The 21,977-nt window shown below is 35.2% G+C and overlaps 1 protein-coding gene across 2 annotated transcripts in view; it reads left to right on the top strand.

Annotated features, from left to right (window-relative positions):
• Positions 1–21,977, top strand: part of SMARCC1 (SWI/SNF related, matrix associated, actin dependent regulator of chromatin subfamily c member 1) — a 243,667-nt gene that overhangs the window by 120,944 nt on the left and 100,746 nt on the right. For both annotated transcript variants that reach the window (XM_037849833.1, XM_037849824.1), the window contains exons 11-16: positions 1,433–1,557; positions 5,332–5,391; positions 10,403–10,440; positions 13,113–13,234; positions 19,437–19,508; positions 21,559–21,672. In XM_037849833.1, the coding sequence (XP_037705761.1) occupies positions 1,433–1,557; positions 5,332–5,391; positions 10,403–10,440; positions 13,113–13,234; positions 19,437–19,508; positions 21,559–21,672 (531 nt within the window). The remainder of the gene's footprint in view (positions 1–1,432; positions 1,558–5,331; positions 5,392–10,402; positions 10,441–13,112; positions 13,235–19,436; positions 19,509–21,558; positions 21,673–21,977) is intronic.

Raw genomic sequence — 21,977 nt, 5'->3', positions numbered from 1 at the left:
CTGCTTCTTTTCCTGGGCTCCTGCTAGCTAGGGACCTTAGGAATTCCCCCTTCTACAGGTTATAGGAGTTGACAATGCCCCCTTTACTCCTATTGAAATAGACTGACTCCCTCTTGGGTGCTCTATTGAGTGACTTGATGCAGGTAGTCCCTGCCTCAGGGCACTTCAACGTAACTTGTTTCTCATACTGTCCCAGCTGTCTAAAAGTGGCTTCTCTCTGCCCTTAGGACAAATGCTGAGAGGGCACAATTCCAGTCTTAGTCTCTTAGACTTGCACGTGGTAGATTGGCCCTCACGTTTATGCATCCAAGTATGTGTACAAGGGCTGCTCTGTTCCCTGTGGAACAGACCCAGGAACCCATAATGGGAGCATAAGCTAGCTTCACTTTTACCTTGTAGATGGGGTAGGGTAGGGGTCAGCAAGAGCACCAGGAGGTTCTTCTGTGGCCTTTGAAGCTGTGTTTTCTTGATTTCAGCCTTTGCCCAGTTTATGTAGCTCATTAACTGTTTTCCAGTTTCAAGGGAGTTTACTGTTTTTAAGATTCCTCTGCCACCTTTGCCCAAGTATGGTTGGAACAATGGCTGTCTTTAGATCTGGCCCCCAGTGATCTGTAGTAGCTGATTAATGGCACTAATCAGTGATCAGACCACACACCCCTGGAGTTTGAAGGATCAGGTCTCTATGACCCACCCCCGGCCCTATCTGCTGTTCCAGAAGCCCTTGCTTCACTCCCCGCTGCTGTCTGCCATAAGGCCTGGGGAAGGCGATGGTAGCAGCTACAAGGAAGGTGAAACTTGCTAGTATTTACTATCCTCTTCTGCTCCTCCTTGGATGCTGCACACTGTTTCGCTAGACTCTGGAGTTTCAAAATAGTTGGTTTTGACAGTTCCTGCCATTCAGTAATTGTTTTGGTGGTCTAACTCATTCCTGGAGTTGCCTACACTGTCATCTTCCCACAATCCATAATAGCAGTCTTTCAAGAAAAATTTAAAAAAGAAGGGGGATTAACACCATACTGAGTGATTCTGTTTTGTAGTTCCTGATATTTTGATGATCTAAAGAGCCCAGAAAATACAGTTGTACGTATTTTAAACTTGCTATGTAAATAACTGTTTATGATCCTAGTTTCAGGGTTGAAAGGGAATATGCCATGTTTTCTTAGCAGATGTCCTTGTATTAAACTAATATAAGCCCATTTTAGGATATTGCCTGTAATTTGAATAGTGAGATTTCTGTTGTTTATTTCTTTTGTCCAATAACTTCTATTTTTCTTTTCCCTGTTTGGTTGTAATTTGGGACTATATCCAACTTTGTCTTTTAAAGTGGTTCAGAGCATAGAATTCTAGCATTAATAAAGGATAGAACATCAAAAACTGCTATAAGTAGCTATAATCAGTTTTGTTAACATTTTATATTTCTCATATGTTTTAGCCAAACTAGTCTTTATGGGAAGCGCAGAAGTCAGAAAGAAGAAGATGAGCAAGAAGATCTTACCAAGGACATGGAAGACCCAACACCTGTACCCAACATAGAGGAAGTGGTACTACCCAAAAACGGTTTGTATTCTTCAGCCTAAACTGAGAGCGTGCCAGACATAATATAATCGTTCTCACCAGTGTCATGGTATTATTAATTTTTATGCAGTGTCCATAATTCTCAACTTTCAAATGTGAATAGAATTATGAAATTTCCTCGTTCCCAATCTTTTGGCATAATATTTTACCTGTTGTTAATAGGTATATATTCTCTATCAAATCTCTAGGCATTGCTTTATGTGAATAGAAATTTGAAGATTTCTGGTAATAAATTTTGTAGTAGTATAATCTCTAAGTTATTAGAGATGAAATTTCTGGACTAACTTCCTTCTAAAAAATTTTTTTTCTTTTATTAAAAGTTTTATTAGAGAAGTTGTAGGTTTACATAAAAATAATGCAGAAAACACAGAGGTCCCATTTACACCACCCCTAAACACACACATACAGTTTTCCCTTTTAATAACACTTTGCATTAGTGTGGTATCTTTGTTACCGTTGCTCAAAGAATATTATTCGAATTGTTTTATTAACTGTAGTCCATGGTTTACCTGAGGATTCACTGTTTATGTTCTTCAGTTCTATTGTTTGTTTTTTTGCTTTTATTTTTGTTTTTAAAATTTTTAATCTAGTGACCTGTGTATCATCAAAAATTTCCCCTTTTAACCTCATTTTAAATTTATAATTCAGTGTGGTTAATTACATTCACAATGTTGTTGTACCATCACCATCATCCATTACCAGAATTTTTCCGTCACTCCTAACAAGCACTCCATACCAATTAAGTGTTTACTCTCTATTCCCTACCCACATCCTGGCCTCTGGCATCCTGGATTTTAATTTTGGACTATGCAATTGTTATCTTAATTATTTCATGTCAGTGAAGTCATAAAATCTTTGACCTTTTGTGCCTGACTTATGTTACTGAATATGATGTCTTCAGAGTTCATCTATGTTGTTGCATGTATCAGAACTTCATTCCTTCTTCCAGCTGACTAATATTCCATTGTATGTGTATACCACATTTTGTTTATCAGTTGATGGACACTTGGGATGCTTCCATCTTACTCCTACGTAGTGGGCCTTTTGGGTTTTAATGGAAAGCCTCAGGTGTTTACCAAGTTCTTCTTACTGGATTGATCATAAACTCAATTTTGTTTTTCCATTGCGCCATGCAATGGTTCAAATCTCAGGTCAGTTCTTTAATTTTTCCAGTGATTTCTTTTCATTGTTTTCCTTTGTAGTCCTGCCCCATGCATTCACATCCAGTTATCAGGGAAGGATTTGAGGGGAGTTTGTATGTATGTCCTAGGATATGCCCTTGGGGAAAAGCTGGATAAATGTATATCACACCCAGTGTGACCCACTTCTGTTCTAGATATCTACTGCAGTGTAACCAACCAACCCAAACTTTGTAGATTGAAACAAAAGTAATTTTTTTTTGCTCATGAATTTTTAATTTAGGCACAGCTAAGTAGAGACAGGTGTACTTCCAGGGTCAGCTGGGTTGGATCAAAGTCTTGGTAAGATGCATTATGTAGAATTTTTGGAAGTCTGCTCACTGGCGTGTATGGTGGTTAATGTTGAATTTGACTGGAATTTCACCCTGGAGTCGTAGCTGGAGCACATGCTTGTCTCTGGGGTCAGTGAGGAAATGTAATGAAAAATAAGTCAGATTCTCAGTGGGAAGAAAAACCATGATATTCTTTGGAATAGAGCTAGGAAATACAAGAGCAGTGAAAAATATAAAGCATTACTGAGTGATTTAAAAGAAGACTTAAATAAATCCTGCCTTTCAGAATGGGAAATTTCAGTATTGAGGAGTAAAAGTACTTGCTGAATATGTCAGTATAATCCCATTCAGTAGAAAACTAGTATTTGATAAGCGTCTTTTAAAATACATATGGAAGAAAAAATTTAGAAAAATAACCAAAAAGGTTTTTTCAAGAGCTGTGAAGGTAGTGGTAGTCCTAACAGGTAACTACCTGAACTGTGAAGGTAAAATAATTAAAATAGTATTGTTTTGGCACAGGAATGGATGAATTGATCAGTGGGATAGATTAGCCAATTAAACATTAGACTCGTGTTTGTTTATGAATTGCATTTATACTGAATGTATAAATATGTGTAAATGTATAAATACATGTCAGTGGGGAAAGACTAAATTGTTCTGTAAATACTTTTGGTAAAATTCATTGCTCCTCTCTGTATGTATATAAGCACTTTAAACTTCAGGTGAAGGAAAGTGCTAAATATGAAAACCAAAACTGTAAAACTTCAAATATACTAACACATTTGAACTATTTTAAGCAGGGAGAAAATATTCATTACTCGTAAGAAACAATCCTGCATAAAATTTCTTAAACTCCAAAGAGTAATGGGCAAAGTACAACGTACTGGTAACTCATCAAAAATAAAGGACTGCTAAACATATGAAAAGATACTCAACCTCATTTAACTAAAGAAGTGAAACTATAAAAATACTGTTTTCATTCATTAGATTTTCAAAACTTTTACAGGATTCTCCAGTGGTGGAAAGGTTTTGAGGAAATGGGTACTCTCAAATGCTTTTGGTGGAAGTGTAAAATTGATGAATCTGCTTAACATAGTTGGCTGTTAATTAAAATTATTACTTTTTTTAAGTTAGGCACTATTTTGTGCGGTTCCATGGATTTTTAAAAAAAATTTTATTCTTGTATCATATATACAACCTATGATTTCCCCTTTTAACCTTATTCAGATGTTAATTATGTTTATAATGTTCTATGTCCATTAAATTTTATAATGTACATATTTAGTATCATTTTTAATTTTTAGAGTTTAATTTTTAAGTGGTAAGGAGCACGGTATGGATAACATTTATTATATAAGATTTTTATTTACTTTTAAATATCCAAAATTTACCCACACTCTGTTCCACTAAGCAACAACTTCCTCTTCTCCCCTCCTATTCCCTGCTAACTTCTAATCTACTTTCTGTCTCTGTGAATTTACTATTTGTAGGTATTTTAAATAATTGAAATTGTATAGTATTTGTCTTTAGGTGCCTTTCACTCAGCCTAGAATTTTTAAGGTTCATCCTTGTTGCACGTCTCAGAATTTCATTCCTTTTTATGACAGAATAATACTCCATTGTGTGTGCGTACCACATTTTGTTTATTCATTCATCTGTTGATGGACACTTGGGGTGTTTCCATCTTTTGGCTATTGTGAAGAATGCTGCTGTGAATGTTTGTATACAGGTTTCTGTTTGAGTCCCTGTTTTTTATTTGGGTATATACCTTGGTGTGGAATTGGTGGGTCACAGTGATTGTATATTTAACTATCTTGATGCTCTGCCACACTGTTTTCCACAGTGGCTTCACCATTTTGCATTCCCGATATGAGGTTTTTAAACCCTCAAGATACGTTTCGACATCCATGTAGATGTATGAAAAGTATCAGTTCGTCCTCAGTTTATCTACAGAAATGGGAATGAAAATATTTCCAAAAAATTATTCATAAAAGCTATTTTGGGGAACAAGTTTGAAAGATTCTTTCTTGTTTTGCTCTGAATATTTCCATATTATTTACTTTTGTCATGAAAATTTATTCCTGCTTGGGTAGTTAGTGAAAAAAAAATGTAGTTAAGTTTTGATGTTTTGCAGGTTGGTTTGCTCGTTTTATATGAAGGTGTGTAGCAATTGTCGGTGGAGTTGCAGTGAGATGCATGTATTTTTTGATCATGTCCTATGCTGTTTCATTTCTAAAAACAGGCACTTTTCCCCTAAAACATTCTTTTTTTTTCCTTTCTTCTAGTAAACCCAAAGAAAGATAGCGAAAATACACCTGTTAAAGGAGGAACTGTAGCAGATCTAGGTAAAAATATATACATATATATATATTTATATATACACAGAGACACACAGAGTTATTTGTTGTTTTCTCTCATGAATGTATAAGCTCCTCAGATACTCCATTCTTTACTCAGAGATGTAGCTTTCGTTTGCTATAATTAACAGCATAGGATATCATCTTTTGTCGTTTACTTTGTCGTCATCTTAGGAAAGTTAATTTTCTATGATCCATTGGTTACTGAGTTACCTGCCTATCTCAAAGCTTACAATTTTCCTGTAAAGTAGCAAAGGTGATTTTATATATATATATATATTTTAACCTTAATCAGAGTATCTGAGTTTTATAAATAGGTCTAAATCTCTGAAATATTTGTATCACAACATATGTGCAAATTGATTTTGCATCTTTGGAAAAATCTGTTGAATGTTAATGTTTCTTAAGTCAATTGGATTTACACCATCCTTTTGTTGTATTTTCAGGTTTTATAGTACATTTTCACAAGTATGGTTTAATTCTTGGATGATACCAGGAGGGTACAAAAAGAGCAATGTAGTGTAGTCATTTGGTCAAGTTTAACAAAATAGGGGTAGTTTTAAACATCTTTGTTTTCTGGGATTTATAGATGGGGTTATAATCTGGTTCACTTTTCTTCAGTTGTTAAAATCAAGGGAGAACCTAGTGTTTTCAGGATATACTAAATTTTTTACTTAACCAAATTCTACATCTTGGTGGAATTGTCAAGATTTCCTTATGCGAAAAATGAGATTTGAGATTTTTCTCTCCCAGTTAAATGAGGTCTGTATTTTGAATAAATTGCAGTGATTTTTGATGGCAGTATTAGTAGTTGTTTGGGAGAGGTTTTTCCCTTCCCTTCCCTAAATACATCAAGTATTCCCTGTCTTACAGCTTGGCATCGAATATCATTGGACAGTTCTGGGTTTGATTATGTAAAAAATAGAAGTAGAAAATTATCTTGATTATAACCAGTTCATAGAAAGGTAATCATATGGACTGAAAAAGAAGAAATACTGTTCAAACATTATTTGTGATAATTCTTTTTAACATTAATAGAATTTAGATCTAGAATAACCTAGTAATTTTACATTCTCCATTAATTATATTGTCTCTTCTACAGCTGGTACTTATCCACTTACTCTAAAGGCTAAAGAAAGCAAAAAGTAACTAGGAATGGTCCTTTATTTTATGTTGTCAATAAGGTGAAGGACTCAGTGCTCTTCACTGGTAGTTTGTTAAAGAGAATTTTAGTATATACTAAAAAAATATATAAACTGCCAAGGAATCAATCTGTAGCTTAAGGGAGTGGATAGTTGTTCTTTTAAAATGAGGTAACCATTTTGGATGTGTTCACAATAGACCTTATTTAATGAGTCATATTGAGCCAATTGTAGGGAAAAATAGAAGTCCCAAGGGGAAGAAAATTTTTAGTGCTGGTTAGTATTTTTTTAATAGGTTGAGGTCCAAATCAGGGTGTTAGGTTTGAATATGTTATTAGGTCACAGTTGTAGAAATAGGGTCTTTGGAATTTGAAAATATTGTCCTAACCTTTCATTTCAGGAACAGCAGGCTTTCCTTATATCAGTTAGGAATCTGGCTTTCTGCCCCGGTCCATGCCAAGAGGCAACTATAATCCATCAACCGGAAATTACTGTTCTTAGAGTCCTTTGTTGTTTTAGCTGATGCATATTCTGTCATATATATATTTGTGTCACAAATTGTTATACAGTGCATCTTGGGAACACAGGCTCAAGCAAAACAGAGGCTCTCAGTGTATGACCGCTTTATTGTTTGTACAGCACAAAGGGTCCAACAGAGCAGGGAAAAAGATGCCATCTTGGCCAGTCCCCTGGGGGAAGCCAGCTGCTTGGGTCAGTAGCTACACATGCCTTTCTTTGTGTCAGAGATGAGGGACCAGTTGTGACAGGTCCCCTAGGGAAGCCAGCTGTTCAGGATCTCCTCAGGCCTCTCTTCACATCAGAGATAAGGGACATCTGCATTGGCTGAGTGCTAAGCTTTTAGATATTCCAGGGGCAAAGCCCTGCCAGTGAATAGCCTTTGAGCCCTGGCAAGCAACTGAGATTTAGATTTAACCCCCACCCCCGTTGCCTGAGGTGACTTGGGAAATAGAGACATACCAAACACCTGCACACACAAGCAGAAGGGGAAAAGGAGGAGGACAGGTGAAGGTTGGGACATGGCCTCTAAGTGTGTTCTTGACTTCCCCAACAAATACCACTAAGCTAAATACACCTAGTCCTTTCTTTCATTTCTTGAGATCTCTGAAAAATGAAGATCTATAGGAGGGAACCATGTTTGTCAACACCTGGAAGGAGGAAGAGACCATGTAGTCAGTAATAACCATTAAGGGTCAGTAAATAGGGTGTTCCTCCTACTTTTGTATTATCTCAAGTCTGTAACCATTGGGTACCAAGACTGTCTCAGGAACAGAAATCTGTCAACCTAAAATTAAATTATGTATCTTGGGCAGAGAAACATCATTTAAGTTGTACTATCAGCTTCTAGAGAGAAGTGATATCCATATGGTTTACTAAGATCCAAAAGGAAAAAGTTCATTTCTGGCAAATTTACCTGGAATTCTGTCTGTTGGTTACTGCCTAGAAAAAAAATAGTTCCTTTGCAGAGCTGATGACTCTGGTTAGTTCCAAAATTTACCGTACTCTGAGTCCCTTATTCCTGTTAGCAATTATTTGTCTCGTAATTTACAAATCAAACAGTAGAGTCCACCTGTACATTGCTCCAACCTGCCAGGCATCATTCAACGTATGACATTTGTTTGCACTTTACCGTTAAAACTTTCTTGTTACCTTTATTTTACTGATGAGGAAACAGAGATCTGGGGAGGCTCAGTAATGTTTCTAAGCATACAATTGTTGAGAGAACCTAGATTCAATCCAAGTCTGCTTAAGTAGCCCATGCTTTGCATCCTTTTTCTTTTTTTTTCCCCAGCCTGCTATTGTGTGTCCAGTTCTGTTTGTCGTGCATTCTCAAGTGACCTTCTTTGCACTCTGTGAAGATGCCAAGCCTGTGACCACCTGAAGGCCTTTAATCTGGGTGCTTCTCTTTCTTGGAATGCTTGCCTTATTCTTTTCCTCTCTCATGTTTCAACTTAAATTGTGTTTTCTGCAAGGCTTTTCTGGTCGCTTGCTTTTAAAGGGCCACCTACCCTGTCCTCTATTATATTACTTGTTTTTCATTCTCTGCATAGTATTTTTCAACATCTGATAATGTTTTCATTTATTTACTTTTTGTCATATTCCTGCCACTCCAAAAATGTGCTGACCTTCTCTTGTTCATCATTGTATCCTTAGCATCTGCGAAGTGGCTGGCATGTAGCAGACATTCCATAAAATTTTGTTGACTCTTTCAATGCTAGTCCCTTATTGTATATCCTCTGAAGTAGAGGTTTTGCAGACTTTTTTGTAAAAAGTCAGATAGCAGATATTTTAAGCTCTGTGGGTCACACTCTGTGTCATAGTTAATCAACTTTGTTGTTATAGTGCCAAAGCAGCCATAGACAATATGTAAACAAATGAGGATGGCTGTATGCCAACAAAACTTTATGGACAATGAAATTTGAATTTTAGTTAATTTTCATGTGTCATGAAATATTCTTTTGGTTTTTTTTCCCCCAACCATTAAAAAATTGAAAAGCTTTTCTTAGGCTTGTGTGTTGTGGGTCCCCAAGACTATTGCCATGTTTTGAGATTCTCTGGAAGGGCTCACAGGACTTCACATATGGTTATATTTACTGCTAAACATTATTTATTACAGCTAATTAGTAAGGATGCACAACCAGATCCTAAGGGAGAAAGACACAGGTGGAGTCTGGAGAAATGCATGTGCAGGTTTTTTTATGCTGTCTTCCTCCCGTGAGGGGTTACACAGAGTGTACTCTTCCCCCAGCAGCACACATGCAGCAACGTGTCTACCTTGTTTTGCCCAGGGAAGCCCATTAAAGACTATATGCTGGAGATCTTTGTTGTGGAGTGGTCACATAGGCACATTCTGCCTAGCATGTACCAAAATTCCAGATTCCCAAAAGAAAAACAGATGTTCATCCTAAAACAGCCAAGGCACACGGAAACCACCTTCATAGTTGACCGTCTTAGATTTCAGCCATAGGTCTCTTTGCATGCTGTCCTTTCTAAAGATAGAAATCTCAGGCTTGCTAAGTTAACTCCTTTCTTCACATGGACCATACAGAAAGAGGAAGCAGGCCTGATTTGGCTGGTGCGCTGTAGACTCTTAGTCTAACCAAATTATTTGGTGCTTTTCATCAAGAATATTTGTTGAGTGAATAAGTACATGAAAGAATGACTTCACCAAGTTCTTTTTGAATTTCACAGTGCCTTAATCATTGCAAATCGTTATAATAATTATAAGAAAATAAAATGTTACAGGTACTTAATGCAATTATTGGTGATATAACATCTTATACACTAGCACTTTTGCATTCTACAGTAGAAGTCACTTGCCTGGTTTAAATTATCCAGTGGGTTTGCTGCTGTTCTTTTGCAAAGCCAGCATTTAGATCCAGGAGTCCCCTGTGACAGTAGGCATTAATTCTTATTGGTTCTTTGTCTGTAGGATTGATTATGGTCTCTCTTTGCTCCACACTCTTTAATCCCTCCTCTGGGATCCAAAATGTCATTACTTTGTTTTACCAAATCCCAGGAAGGCAGAGATCTAATGAGGTCTTTTACTTGGTATTAGGCAAGAATATGACTAAGACATTATTAGCCAAGCAGTAATTAATTATAAATTCCCTCATGTTGGATATGCTTAATTAGTTATCTGTGCATTGAATTTGTACTCACCTCTCTGCTTCTGTGTAAAATTCTAATTTAATGAATTATTAAGGGTGATTTTGATTTAATAGTCGGTTCATTCCTTTTCTCTGTCCAATAGCAAAGACTGAAGTTTCAAAATTTCCAGGTAATCAAAAAAAGCATTTACCTGATTTTAAATAAATTACATGTTTTTGATTTTACAGATGAACAGGATGAGGAAACAATCACAACTGGAGGAAAGGTAATGTAGTTTTGCCTGGTGCTGCGAGTGACTCTCTAAGGTTTACTGTATATTAAGCAGTAGAAATACTGAATTGGTTGTATCCTTAGACATCCAACTGAGTACCTTCTTATTTTTGAATTTTTTTTTTAACATTCCCCCAAAATAGTTTTCTTCCTTGGCCGCAGAATTTTGAGAAGAAATTACCTGTCTTCTCAGGTGGTGTCTTTCATATGCTATAATTTCTGGTGTCATTTCTCCCCTGGTTGCAAAGTAATACTCAGAACTGAACACAGTATTCCAGGTGTGATTGGACAGTGCAGATAAGCAGGCATCTTCCCATGCCGTGATTTTCTCACTTCCATTTCTATTGATGCAGCCTTAATCCACAGCCAGTGTAGCCATTGATCATACTCTTGATTGTTCTTGACCCTTATCTTATAGTCATCTACTTCCTGTTTTATCTGTGTTGTTAGATTTAAGGCAGGATTTTACTTATATTTTAATAAGTTGCCTATTGTTCCATTCAGGTTGTCATTTTTTACTCTTTCTAAGTATAATTAACCTGTAATCTCTAATTAAAATATTTGGTGAAAATGGTAGTTCTTTCTTTTTTTCAGTCAGAGATGCCCCACATTGAGATATTTCATTGTTTTTTTCATACAGTCAAGAAATGAACATATGCCAGGATTGCAAACGAAAGTATTTCAACAGACTCTCAGACATGTGGTTCCTTAATTGAGTTGTTCTTATTTTTTTTCTTCAGAAGTCAAACTTCTTAAGTCAAAGAGCTATTTTATAGACCTTAAAGAATATTACATTTATAAAAAGAGGTCACTATTCAAAGTAAATAGTATTATGTGGTAATAAAAGAGACCAAAATAGAAAGTCGAAAGGACTTACCTGTAAGATTTTTTTTTTTTTTAATACCAAGGTCAGGAGGAGATATGAAAGCATGGATAAGTGAAAGGGTTAGAGGTAGTTACTATCTACCCTCTCCCACAGTGTCATCCTGCTTGTTGCTTCCTCATTGAGATCATTAAAACTATGGCTCTCAGTTTCCATAAATTGCAATGCCAGTCTCCCTCTGGCTTTCCTGAATAAAGGAAATCTTTTGTGTCCTAATTGAATTTGTGAAAACCTCAAAACTCAAAACACATTAAGTGAAACAAAATGAAACAAAACCACATTAAACTTGAACATATTTTTAGGTAGGTTCCCTCACTTGGGCAATGAAATTTGTTGCCTTTGTCATTGTTTATCTCAACATCATTTAAGTAACAACCAGTGGTTCCTTGGTGCTTTCATACTTTAATTTTTTTTCTATGTTCATTGATCTTGAGGAATGAAACTACCATCTTAAGGTTTCTAGGCATTAATACTGGATCCTTAATTGAAATAAAATGCTAGATTTAGGTTGAATTAAGTTAAAGATAGAAATTAAACTGTTGAACAATTATAAAGTAATAATTCAAAATTTGCCTGGTTTCTTAACTGATAAAAATTTCGTAAGATTAAAAACAGATGAAAGAGTAAAAGATTTAACTGCACAAAATTGAAAAACATTTCAATGTCAAAAGACGTATTTCCTACAGTATTCTTGATTAAAAATGTTTAACCTTAAGTTAATTATGAAGAATCTATCAGATAAACAGAGCTGTTGGATATTCTGCAAGATCATTGGTCTAGATTCTTAAAAAATACTAATTCATAAAAAAAGCAGAATTAAAGGCAACTAAAGAGACATGAATATCTTATGGAATATAGAATCCTTGATCGGGTTCTAGGGACAAAAAAATCTATGAAAGATACTTCTGGGACACTGGGTCATTTGAATACAAACTGCATATTAGATAATGTAGTAATATTGTAAATTACTATTTCTGCTTCCTAGTAGCATAAGAAATACTCTTGACCTTTGAGCTAAACCAACTGATTTTGAAATTTTTGTTAGCAAATCCAAGTTTTTATGTGGAATCATTACAAATCCTCCATAAATCAGATAAAATTAAAGCTAATTTTAAGTAGGGATGGGAATGATTAAGTGTATAGGTCCTCTAGCTGGACTCCCTGGGTTTTTATCCTGCTTATTACTTAATAGCTCTGTGCATCATTTCCTCATCTGCAAAAAAGATGATAGTAGTACAAGCTGTTGTTGGATGGTTGCGAGGAAGAGATAATAAAACGCATGTACAACTCCTACCAGATACTCAGTGCTCAATAATTGGGGGAGGGGTAGCCTTGTCATTATGCCTTATATGCCCTTGAATCACTTATAAACAAGTTGAGAACAAGTAGGATAGATATGTGCCCTAGGATGAGGTATAATTGGACAAGTAATAAGTAGGCTATTTGTGGAAAGAGTTTGGGGTAATAATTCCTGAGTTTGTAGAAACACTTTCTTCAGTTAAGTTGCTATTTAATCTTGGTATGAGAAATCTACCTTTGAGTTGATTACCTTATCTGTAAATGAGAGGCATAAAATCTGCTACGTCAGTTGGCCCTCTTGTGAGGGTACCATGAAAACTGTCTTTTCAAGTTAAAAAAAAAAAAAAAAAAGGCTTTTTTCTTACTTGAAATTTCTTTTCTTGGTCCTTGAAATTGAAATTATCTGATCTAATATCTGAAATTTGAAAGCTATTATTTATCTCTGTATTTTTTTCTTTCTTTGAACTTTGGCTTCTTTTCTATAGGAAGATGAAGATCCTAGCAAAGGTGATCAGAGTCGGTCAATCGACCCTGGTGAAGATAATGTAACAGAGCAGACCAATCACATTATTATTCCTAGCTATGCATCCTGGTTTGATTATAACTGGTGAGTGGTCCACTTTTGTCTGTGAACACTGTACTTAGGAATGGGAATATTTACCTTGAAATCATGTTCTGCCTAAGTCACCATTTCAGTAGTCATTGTAACATAAGATAAAGGGAGATATAAAATTATTTTTATCTTTGGAATGTGTTCTTGAAAACAATCTAGAGATGAAAACTAGATTGTGTTATAGCTTAGGTTTATAAAGTTTTGTAAACTTGAGTCAGTGTAATTCAGACAATGATTGCTTATATTATAAAAAATTTATATTCATTTTATGATTTTAAAATATTAAAAGAAATCTGTGTAAGAAATAAGTGTCTCACTACTAAGAAATAGCCACATATAATGGGAAACATTTTGGCATAAGAATGCTTTTCACATATAAACCCTGGTATGTAAAAGAGTTCAAGAAAACAGATGTCCTCAGCATCCTCCTTGTCATTTACAGCACCTTCTGGGGCATCTGTGCAGCACAGTTGGATATAACAGGAGTTCTGTAAATCTTATTTATTAATCGATTATGAGTTGTGACCGTTTCATGTGAAGTTGATTTTTGTTTAGTTGGTTGGTTGGTTTTTGTTTGGTTAATTAGTTGGTTTTGATTTTTAAATATACGTAGGCAGAGCTTACCCTTCTGTTCTAGTTTGCTAATGCTGCCGGGATGCAAAACACCAGAAATGGACTGGCTTTTATGAAGGGGGTTTATTTGATTACAAAGTTACAGTTTTAAGGCCATAAAGTGTCCAAGGTAAGTCATCAACAATCGGTACTTTCACTGGAAGATGGCCAGTGGTGTCCAGAAAACCTCTGTTGGCTGGGAAGGCACGTGGCTGACGTCTGCTCCAAAGTTCTGATTTCGAAATGGCTTTCTCCCAGGACGTTTCTCTCTAGGCTGCAGCTCCTCTTTAAAATGTCATTCTTAGTTGCTCTCGGGGTGTCTGTCCTCTCTTTGCTTCTCCAGAGCTAGAGTCTGCTTTCAACGGCCATCTTCAAACTGTCTCTCATCTGCAGCTCCTCTGTTAGCTCCTGGGAGTCCTTCAGAGTGTCCCTCTTGGCTGCAGCAAGCTTGCTCTTCTGTCTGAGCTTATATAGTGCTCCAGTAATTTAATTCGGACCCACCCTGATTGGTTGGGTAACACCTCCATGGAAATTATCCAGAGTCATCACCTACAGTTGGTTGGGGCGCATCTCCTTGGAAACACTCAAAGGAATTACAATCTAGTCAGCACTGGTACCTCTGCCCACACAAGTTTACATCAAAGATAATGGAGTTTTGGGGGACATAATACATTCAAACCGGCATACCCTCCAAAAAGATTTTAACTTTTTTAAAGTAATTTCATTGGAAGGTTGTACTTACTCCAGTGATGGTACCATTATTGAAAACGTTGGAGTTCATTTTGGATCTTTTCCTTGCTTTCAATGATTATTGCATTATCATTCTTCAAGTGTAGATATGATTTTAAAAAATATATATCTGTTATTAGAAGACAGTTTAAAAGAATGAAGCAGGTGGTCCACTTGAATACATACCTTATTTTTGTCCAAAACCAAGGTATGACTCAAATCTTGAGACTTCTTTTGTTTGCCATTACAATTAGTTTTGAATGATGTTCCTAGAAATTTGAACAGGTGGGAACTGAAATAGAATAAGTATCTAGCTCTTCTTTGAAAGTCCGTCTTCATTACATCGATTATTGCATTAAGTTATTTTTTTAAAATTCAGATGTGTCTCAGTCTTAATATTTTTAATTTCATGTTGAAGATTCAAAGTTTTAAAATTTGAATTGTGTTTATGCATTCTAATAATATCATGTTGACATTTTTTAATGTAACCTTTCGTTAACTGTCCCCATTTTTCTTTTAAATAAACAATTATTAATTATTAATATGCTTAAATAGTAAATTGTTTTTAAAAAACATATTCAGCCTTTAGGTATTTTAAACTTATATTGTTATTACAAAATAGTGAAAATTTATTGCATTAAAATTGGCAAACTTAAAACTCAACCAACAGAAGGGCTTAATGGGGCATATCTGAGAAACTAGCATTCTTTTTCTTAAAATTAGAAAAAGGAATAGTCATAAGAGATTCAACTATATAGGTTTTTATAGGTTACTGAAAGATTCTCATTTGCAGGAACATCTTTGCTTGTCACAATGCTTGCTGTTAGATGGATGATTGAGATATTAGTTATATTCCCTCTTTACAGATGAGGGAACTGCTCTTTCAGTTGAAACGCTGCAAAGTTGCAGAGTTAAATAATTGGCAAAACTCAGGTTTTTTTAAAAACTTCTATCACTATTGTTACTCTCACTTGTACTTCCTTTATGTGACTGACTTCACCAGACATATCTGGTGAAAAGGAAAGTGCTTGTGTTTTCTTCTTGTTTTTTTTTTTTGGTGGGTTGTTCTTTTCTTTTTTTTTTAAATGCAATTTTATTGAGATATGTTCACATAATATACAATCATTCTAAATGTACAATCAGTTCACAGTATCGTCATATAGTTGTACATTCATCACCTACAATCAATCTTTGAACATTTTCATGACTCCAAAAAACTAAAATAAAAATTAAAAAAAGAATGTCCAAAACATCCCACCCCCACCCCCCCATTGTTCATTTACTTTTTTTTTTAATACAGTTTTATTGAGATATATCACACACCCTATGGTCATCCACATCAACACAGGACAATCATACATTTGTGTGTTCATCACCAGAATCTTTTTGAACCTTTTCCTTACTCTACAATAAAAATAAAAGCAAAAAAGAACACCTAAGTCTTTTCATCACCTCCACCCCACCCTGTTCTTCATCTAATTTTTGTCCCCATTTTCCCACTTACCTGTCTGTACACTGGGTAAAAGGAGTGCGAGCCATAATGTTTTCACAGTCACACAAACTGTTCAAGCTACACAGTTATACAATCATCGTCAAGAATCAAAGTCACTGGGTTGCAGTTTCACAGCTTCAGGTATTTCCCTGTAGCCATTCCAACACACTAAAAACTAAAAAGTGATATCTATGTAGCACGTAAGTATAACCTCCAGAGTGATCTGTTGACTCCATTTGAAATCTGTCAGCCACTGGAACCTTATTTTGTTTCATCTCTCTTCCCTCTTTTGGTCAAGAAGATCCTCTCGATCCCACAGTGCTGGGTCCAGGCTCATCCCCAGGAGCCATTTCCCACGTTGCCGGGGGGATTTACATCCCTGGGTGTCATGTGGCACATAGCGGGGAAGGTAGTGAGTTCACCTGCCGAGTGGATAAGGTATGAGATAGGAGTCCTCTTTCATTCTTTTGGATATGGATATCCAGTTCTCCAGTTCTCCAAGCACCATTTATTGAAGAGGTTGCTCTGTCCCAATTCCTTTGTTTTGATTGCCTTATCAGAGATCAGGTGTCCGTAGATGAGAGGGTTTATTTCTGAACACTCAATTCGATTTCATTGGTTGGTATATCTTTATGCTAGTACCATGCTGTTTTGACCACTGTTGCTTTGTAGTATGCTTCAAAGCCAGGTGGTGTGATACCTCCTACTTCCTTACTCTTGGTCAAGATATTTTTGGCTGTTCTGGACCCCTGACCCTTCCAAATAAATTTGGTTATTGGTTTTTCTATTTTTGCAGAGTAAATTGTTAGGATTTTAATTAGTATTGCATTGAATGTATAAATCAGTTCAGGTAGAATTGACATCTTAACTATATTTAGTCTTCCAATCTATAAACATGATATGTTCTTCCATATTTTTAGGTCCTGTTCAGTTTCTTTTAGCAATTTCTTGTAGTTTCTCTGTATAGGTCTTTTGTGGCCTTGGTTAAGTTTATTCCCAAGTACTTGATTCTTTTAATTGCTATTGTAAATGAAATTTTTTTTTCTTGATTTCCTCCTCCTGTTGCTCATTACATGTGTATAGGAAAACTATTGATTTTTGCATGTTGATCTTGTGGCCCGCCACATTGCTATATTCCTTGATTAGCTCTGGTAGGTTTGCTGTAGTTTTTTCTGTATTTTCTGTGTAAAGGATTGTGTCATCTGCAAACAGTGAAAGGTTTACTTCTTCCTTTCAAATTTGGATGCCTTTTATTTCTTTTTCTTGCCTAATTGCTCTAGCTAGAACTTACAGCACAGTGTTGAATAACAATGGTAACAATGCCCATCCCTGTCTTGTTCCTGATCTTAAAAGAGAAGCTCTCAGTCTTTCCTATTGAGAATGGTGTTAGCTGTGGGTTTTTCGTGTATTGCCTTTATCATATTGAGAAAGTTCCCTTCTATTCCTATCTTTCGAATTGTTTTCATCAAAAAAGGGTGTTGAATTTTGTCAAATGTGTTTTCTGCATCGATCAGGATGATCGTGTGGTTCTTCCATTTTGATTTATTGATGTGTATTGCATTAATTGATTATAACCATAATTAATTGCTTTCTGCTATTCATTTCATAGTAAAACTTGGAAAGTCATATACCATTAGTTCTTACTGTCTATATTTTTCCATATTAGTATCTTTCTAGAAGTTTTCAGATAATTGAGTGTATTTATAGTATATGATAGTACAGATAGCCATTTCAAACATTTTAAATTTATCAAATAATGAAAGTGCGAATGGTTTTAGTTATATTCACAAACCATTGATTTGCTCTTTCCCATGTAACCAGTACTTAATATGGGGAAAGCCATTGAAAAGCTAAAATATCATTAGGAAAAACATTGATTAGTACTGACGTCAAAAACATTGTGCTACTCAACTGGTTTTACATTGCCAAATGTATCCTGTGTACTTTTCCAGGCTGAATTGTATCTCTTCCCTTCTCTTTTCTTTCTTCCTGTTGCAAGAAATAAGCTGATTAATAATTGAAGGTTAGGTAGCCTGCTCTATTTTTCATTCTTTCCCTTTAATTTTTTTCTTTTCTTTTTTTGTCTGAATATTGAGAAAGGGCACTTAGGAAATTTGAATTTGTATAATAAAGCTTTCAAGTGTTCTAGAAATCATAGATAAGCAAGTGCTGGCTCAATAATTACTGCTGCACTTTCATTCAGATGTATTTGAATACTTGTTGAGTAGTATTTTGTGTTTTTATTACTGTTGTGGTTTCTTCATTTTCGTTTTGTTTGTGGAAGCACTTGCTATTTATTACTGCTAAAGTAAATACTCAACAGTCTGTCCAGTTTTAAAGGTGTAAATGGGACAAAATAAATTGTGAGAGACAGTGTAATTGACTGAAAATTACAGTTGTAGGCTTCACTTTTAATAGAATTTTTGAAAAAAGTTATGCAAATATTTTAGTGTTTATTAATGTTTGTGGTGGAATTGTGAATAAGTTTTCAGTGGACTATCTTATCCCTTGACAAAAATATTTTATCTTTTTTCTATGTAATTTTGGAGGTCTTATTTTTGTTACCAAAAAAAGACAAAAATGAAATAATGTAACAAAATGAAGTTAATTAACAAGATTTCTGAAAATGAAATTTTTATGTAAAATGAGGTGTTATCTCACAACTTGTTATATATTTATTCAAACCAACCAATGGAAAATAACCAACACTTACTAGAATTACAGTTGGCTTATTTGTGGTATGTTAGGTTTGATCATTTTACGTGGTCTCTACTGTGCTTAGAACCAGTAAATTTTATAAAGTTGTAATTGTTTTTATCTAAATGTTAAAAATTAACTCTATGATTTTATTAAAAGCAGTAGGTACTTGAAATTTAAAAATAAATTCATCAGAAAGTTTCTGAGGGCTGGATGAAGGCATACTGATGTTAAGAGCCTGAGAAACTGATAATTGCAAATTCTGTTATCTTTTTCATGGTTAGTCCTTAATTATTTCATAAGTTTGTTGATAGGCCATCCTACCTCGATATGTGGCAACCACCTTCCAAAGAAATTTTCCTATCTGTGACTCTAATCATATTGAGTCATGTCAAGAAAGTAATAAAATATGTAGCTTTCAATGAGTTGAAAGAATTTTTTGAGTTTGGTTATAGGAATAGAAAAATAAAAAAGGGAAAGCTTTCTTCCTTTAACCTTATTATATGCTGTTAATACATAGGAATTTGTGTAAGTCATTCAATTTTGTCAAGCAGTGCTCAGTGTTGGGATTTTGTTTTTCTTTGAAAATTGAACAACCTTAGTTTGTATCTTAAGATTTTATTCTTTTTCAAAGAAGTCTGCTAATCCTCTTATTTTTCTTTTCAGTATTCATGTGATTGAACGGCGTGCTCTTCCTGAGTTTTTTAATGGAAAAAACAAATCCAAGACTCCAGAAATGTGAGTGAAATGTAAAGGTGCCATCATAATATAGTTGCGTATTTGACTGAGGCCAGTTTTTAGAAAGATCTTTATACATGGGGCTGGGTGAGTGTGTGTATCAGAGGGCAGGGGTTCTTAAAGCACACTTGTAAGTTAGTTGTTGCTGATTCTTGGAACCTTGTAAATCCCCTAATCTCATCAAAGCAGTATTCATATCTCCGCTGCACGGCCTTCTCTGCTTCAAAGGAAATTGTTTCTATTTTCCAATTACTAAACCTTGAATGGTCTGTACATCGGCTATTGCAGTTAAAAGATCAAATTCAGTTATGGATGTTCACTGAAATGAATTCAAGTTTCTCGTAATCAATCCTAACTTGTATTTGCATATGTGTTATGGAACGTGTTTATTTTTATTTAGTAATCCATGAGAAAATGGAATCTTTACCTTATATCCCTGATGCATGACTAGAAATTGAGAGAATGCCAGATATGAAGTACTCATATATAAGTTTATCTTAATTGCCTAAGGCATTGTTGTCCTTTTGCATTGGAGGGATAAAGTTTGCCAGGAGGTATTTTTGTTGGTATATACTTTTGGAAACCCTTGGCCCTAAAACTAAATCCACACCTATCATACTATAAATATCCTTCCATGTATTATCTTTATGGTATTAATCTGTTGTCTGTTATACACATATTACTGCATAAATAGGTGCCTGTTCGTGAAGGACTAACTTCTATAATTGTCCAAGGAAACATTACATGGTATAACACAGTTAATTGAATAATACGTATTTTATGATTGTAGTTTGTCCATGATAGTTTAAGAATCTAAGTTTAAATGTCAAAGATATTTTCATCCTTTCCATAACAAAGCTGTAAGGAGTCATTTAAAACCAGAATCAATGATTTGGCATAAGAAGCCTTGTTACTTTTTTTCTCTCGTTCAGACTTAGATACATTCTTTTAGCGAATTTGCCTATTGCTGCTGTGTTGCCTGTTGCCAACATTGGGAAACACTTGTGGTTCTTTGGCAGTCTTCTGTTTAAAAACACAAACGTACAGCATTTTAGCCCATTTCACTTTGTAAATTCGCCTTTGTGTCATCTTTATTTATCTCCCTGTGCTTATATTTGGACCTTTTTGAGAAATGTACTTATATACCATTCTAATGTAGCTGACCTCAAGCTGCCAGATTTTTGTTTATTTGTGTGCCAAGAACTGTTGCTATGTCTCTCTTCTTAATATTCTTGTGTTGAGTATTATATGGCAGAAATGCTTGGGTATATTGTGTAATCTGCTATGAATCAGAGTTTCTGATTTTTTCTTTTTGTATTTTTTTTACCTTATCTATGAGTTCAGCATCATGGGTTCTACTCGTTGCCCAGCTGGAACCTCCCCTAAACAGCTACCATCCTGAAGATGTACAGGCATTGGAAGAGGCAATCCATGTGTGCCTCTAGGAAGAGTATAGCAGTGAAAATCAGCAGAGGTTAAGAGCATGGATTCCAGAGCCACCACATTGTCTTTATTAAAGAATTGTGGCTCCACAACTTACAAGCCTTGTGGTTCTGGGCAAATCTCCAAACCCTCTGTGCTTCAGTTTCCTCATCTGTAAATGAGATGATAATAGACCCTACTTCATTTGGGGATTGTAAGGATTAAATGATGTAGAATGTGCTTAAAACAGGCCTGGCACACAGTAAATACTAGATAAATGGTAGAAAGGGAGACAGCCTAGGTAACTGTGTGTTATTTCTAAATTTTGCAGGCAGCCAAGGATTATTTATTGTCCCTGTGACTTAACATTATGTTACTTCACATTAAACATCAGATTACTCTATTTTACTTGTTGTTATACATTAATAAAGAACTGTTTTGCATATTAGGGGTTCTAACCCTGAGTTTTACTGTAACTACAAATACTCAAAATATCACTGTTATTTGTTGGATATTTGCCTTAGCTTATTGTATTTGGTTCTGAAGAATCTAAAGTTTTTGGCTCTCTTAAGTTATTGCTTCTAATAGAATGTGTGTCAGCCTTACAATTTTTGCCATCACTTCTCAGATACTTGGCATATCGAAATTTTATGATTGACACATATCGTCTGAATCCCCAAGAGTATTTAACCAGCACTGCTTGTCGGAGGAACTTGACAGGAGATGTGTGTGCTGTGATGAGGTAAAATGTCTGACTTTTCTCAGGCATTGCACTACAGGTGGTTACCACATTGCTGTCTAATGATTGATGAAACTGAATGGTTTTTTAATTTATAAAATACCTAAATCTTTCATTTAGAGTTTGAATAGAGAATTTTTTCCTCTTTTTCAGATTTTGCAATTTATATCTTTTATTTCATAGTCAGATTATTAAATGACCAGGTATGGAGGGTGGGTTGTGGTGGGGGCTGGATAAGCTCTGTGCTCTAGATCTGTCTAAAGAAGAAAATCAAAATGTAGATCTTCTGTGAATTTGGTCTCTGTGTG

The sequence above is a fragment of the Choloepus didactylus genome, chromosome 1 (genome assembly GCF_015220235.1).
Source record: "Choloepus didactylus isolate mChoDid1 chromosome 1, mChoDid1.pri, whole genome shotgun sequence".
NCBI lineage: Eukaryota > Metazoa > Chordata > Mammalia > Pilosa > Megalonychidae > Choloepus > Choloepus didactylus.
This window is presented reverse-complemented; position numbering and strand designations above follow the sequence as displayed.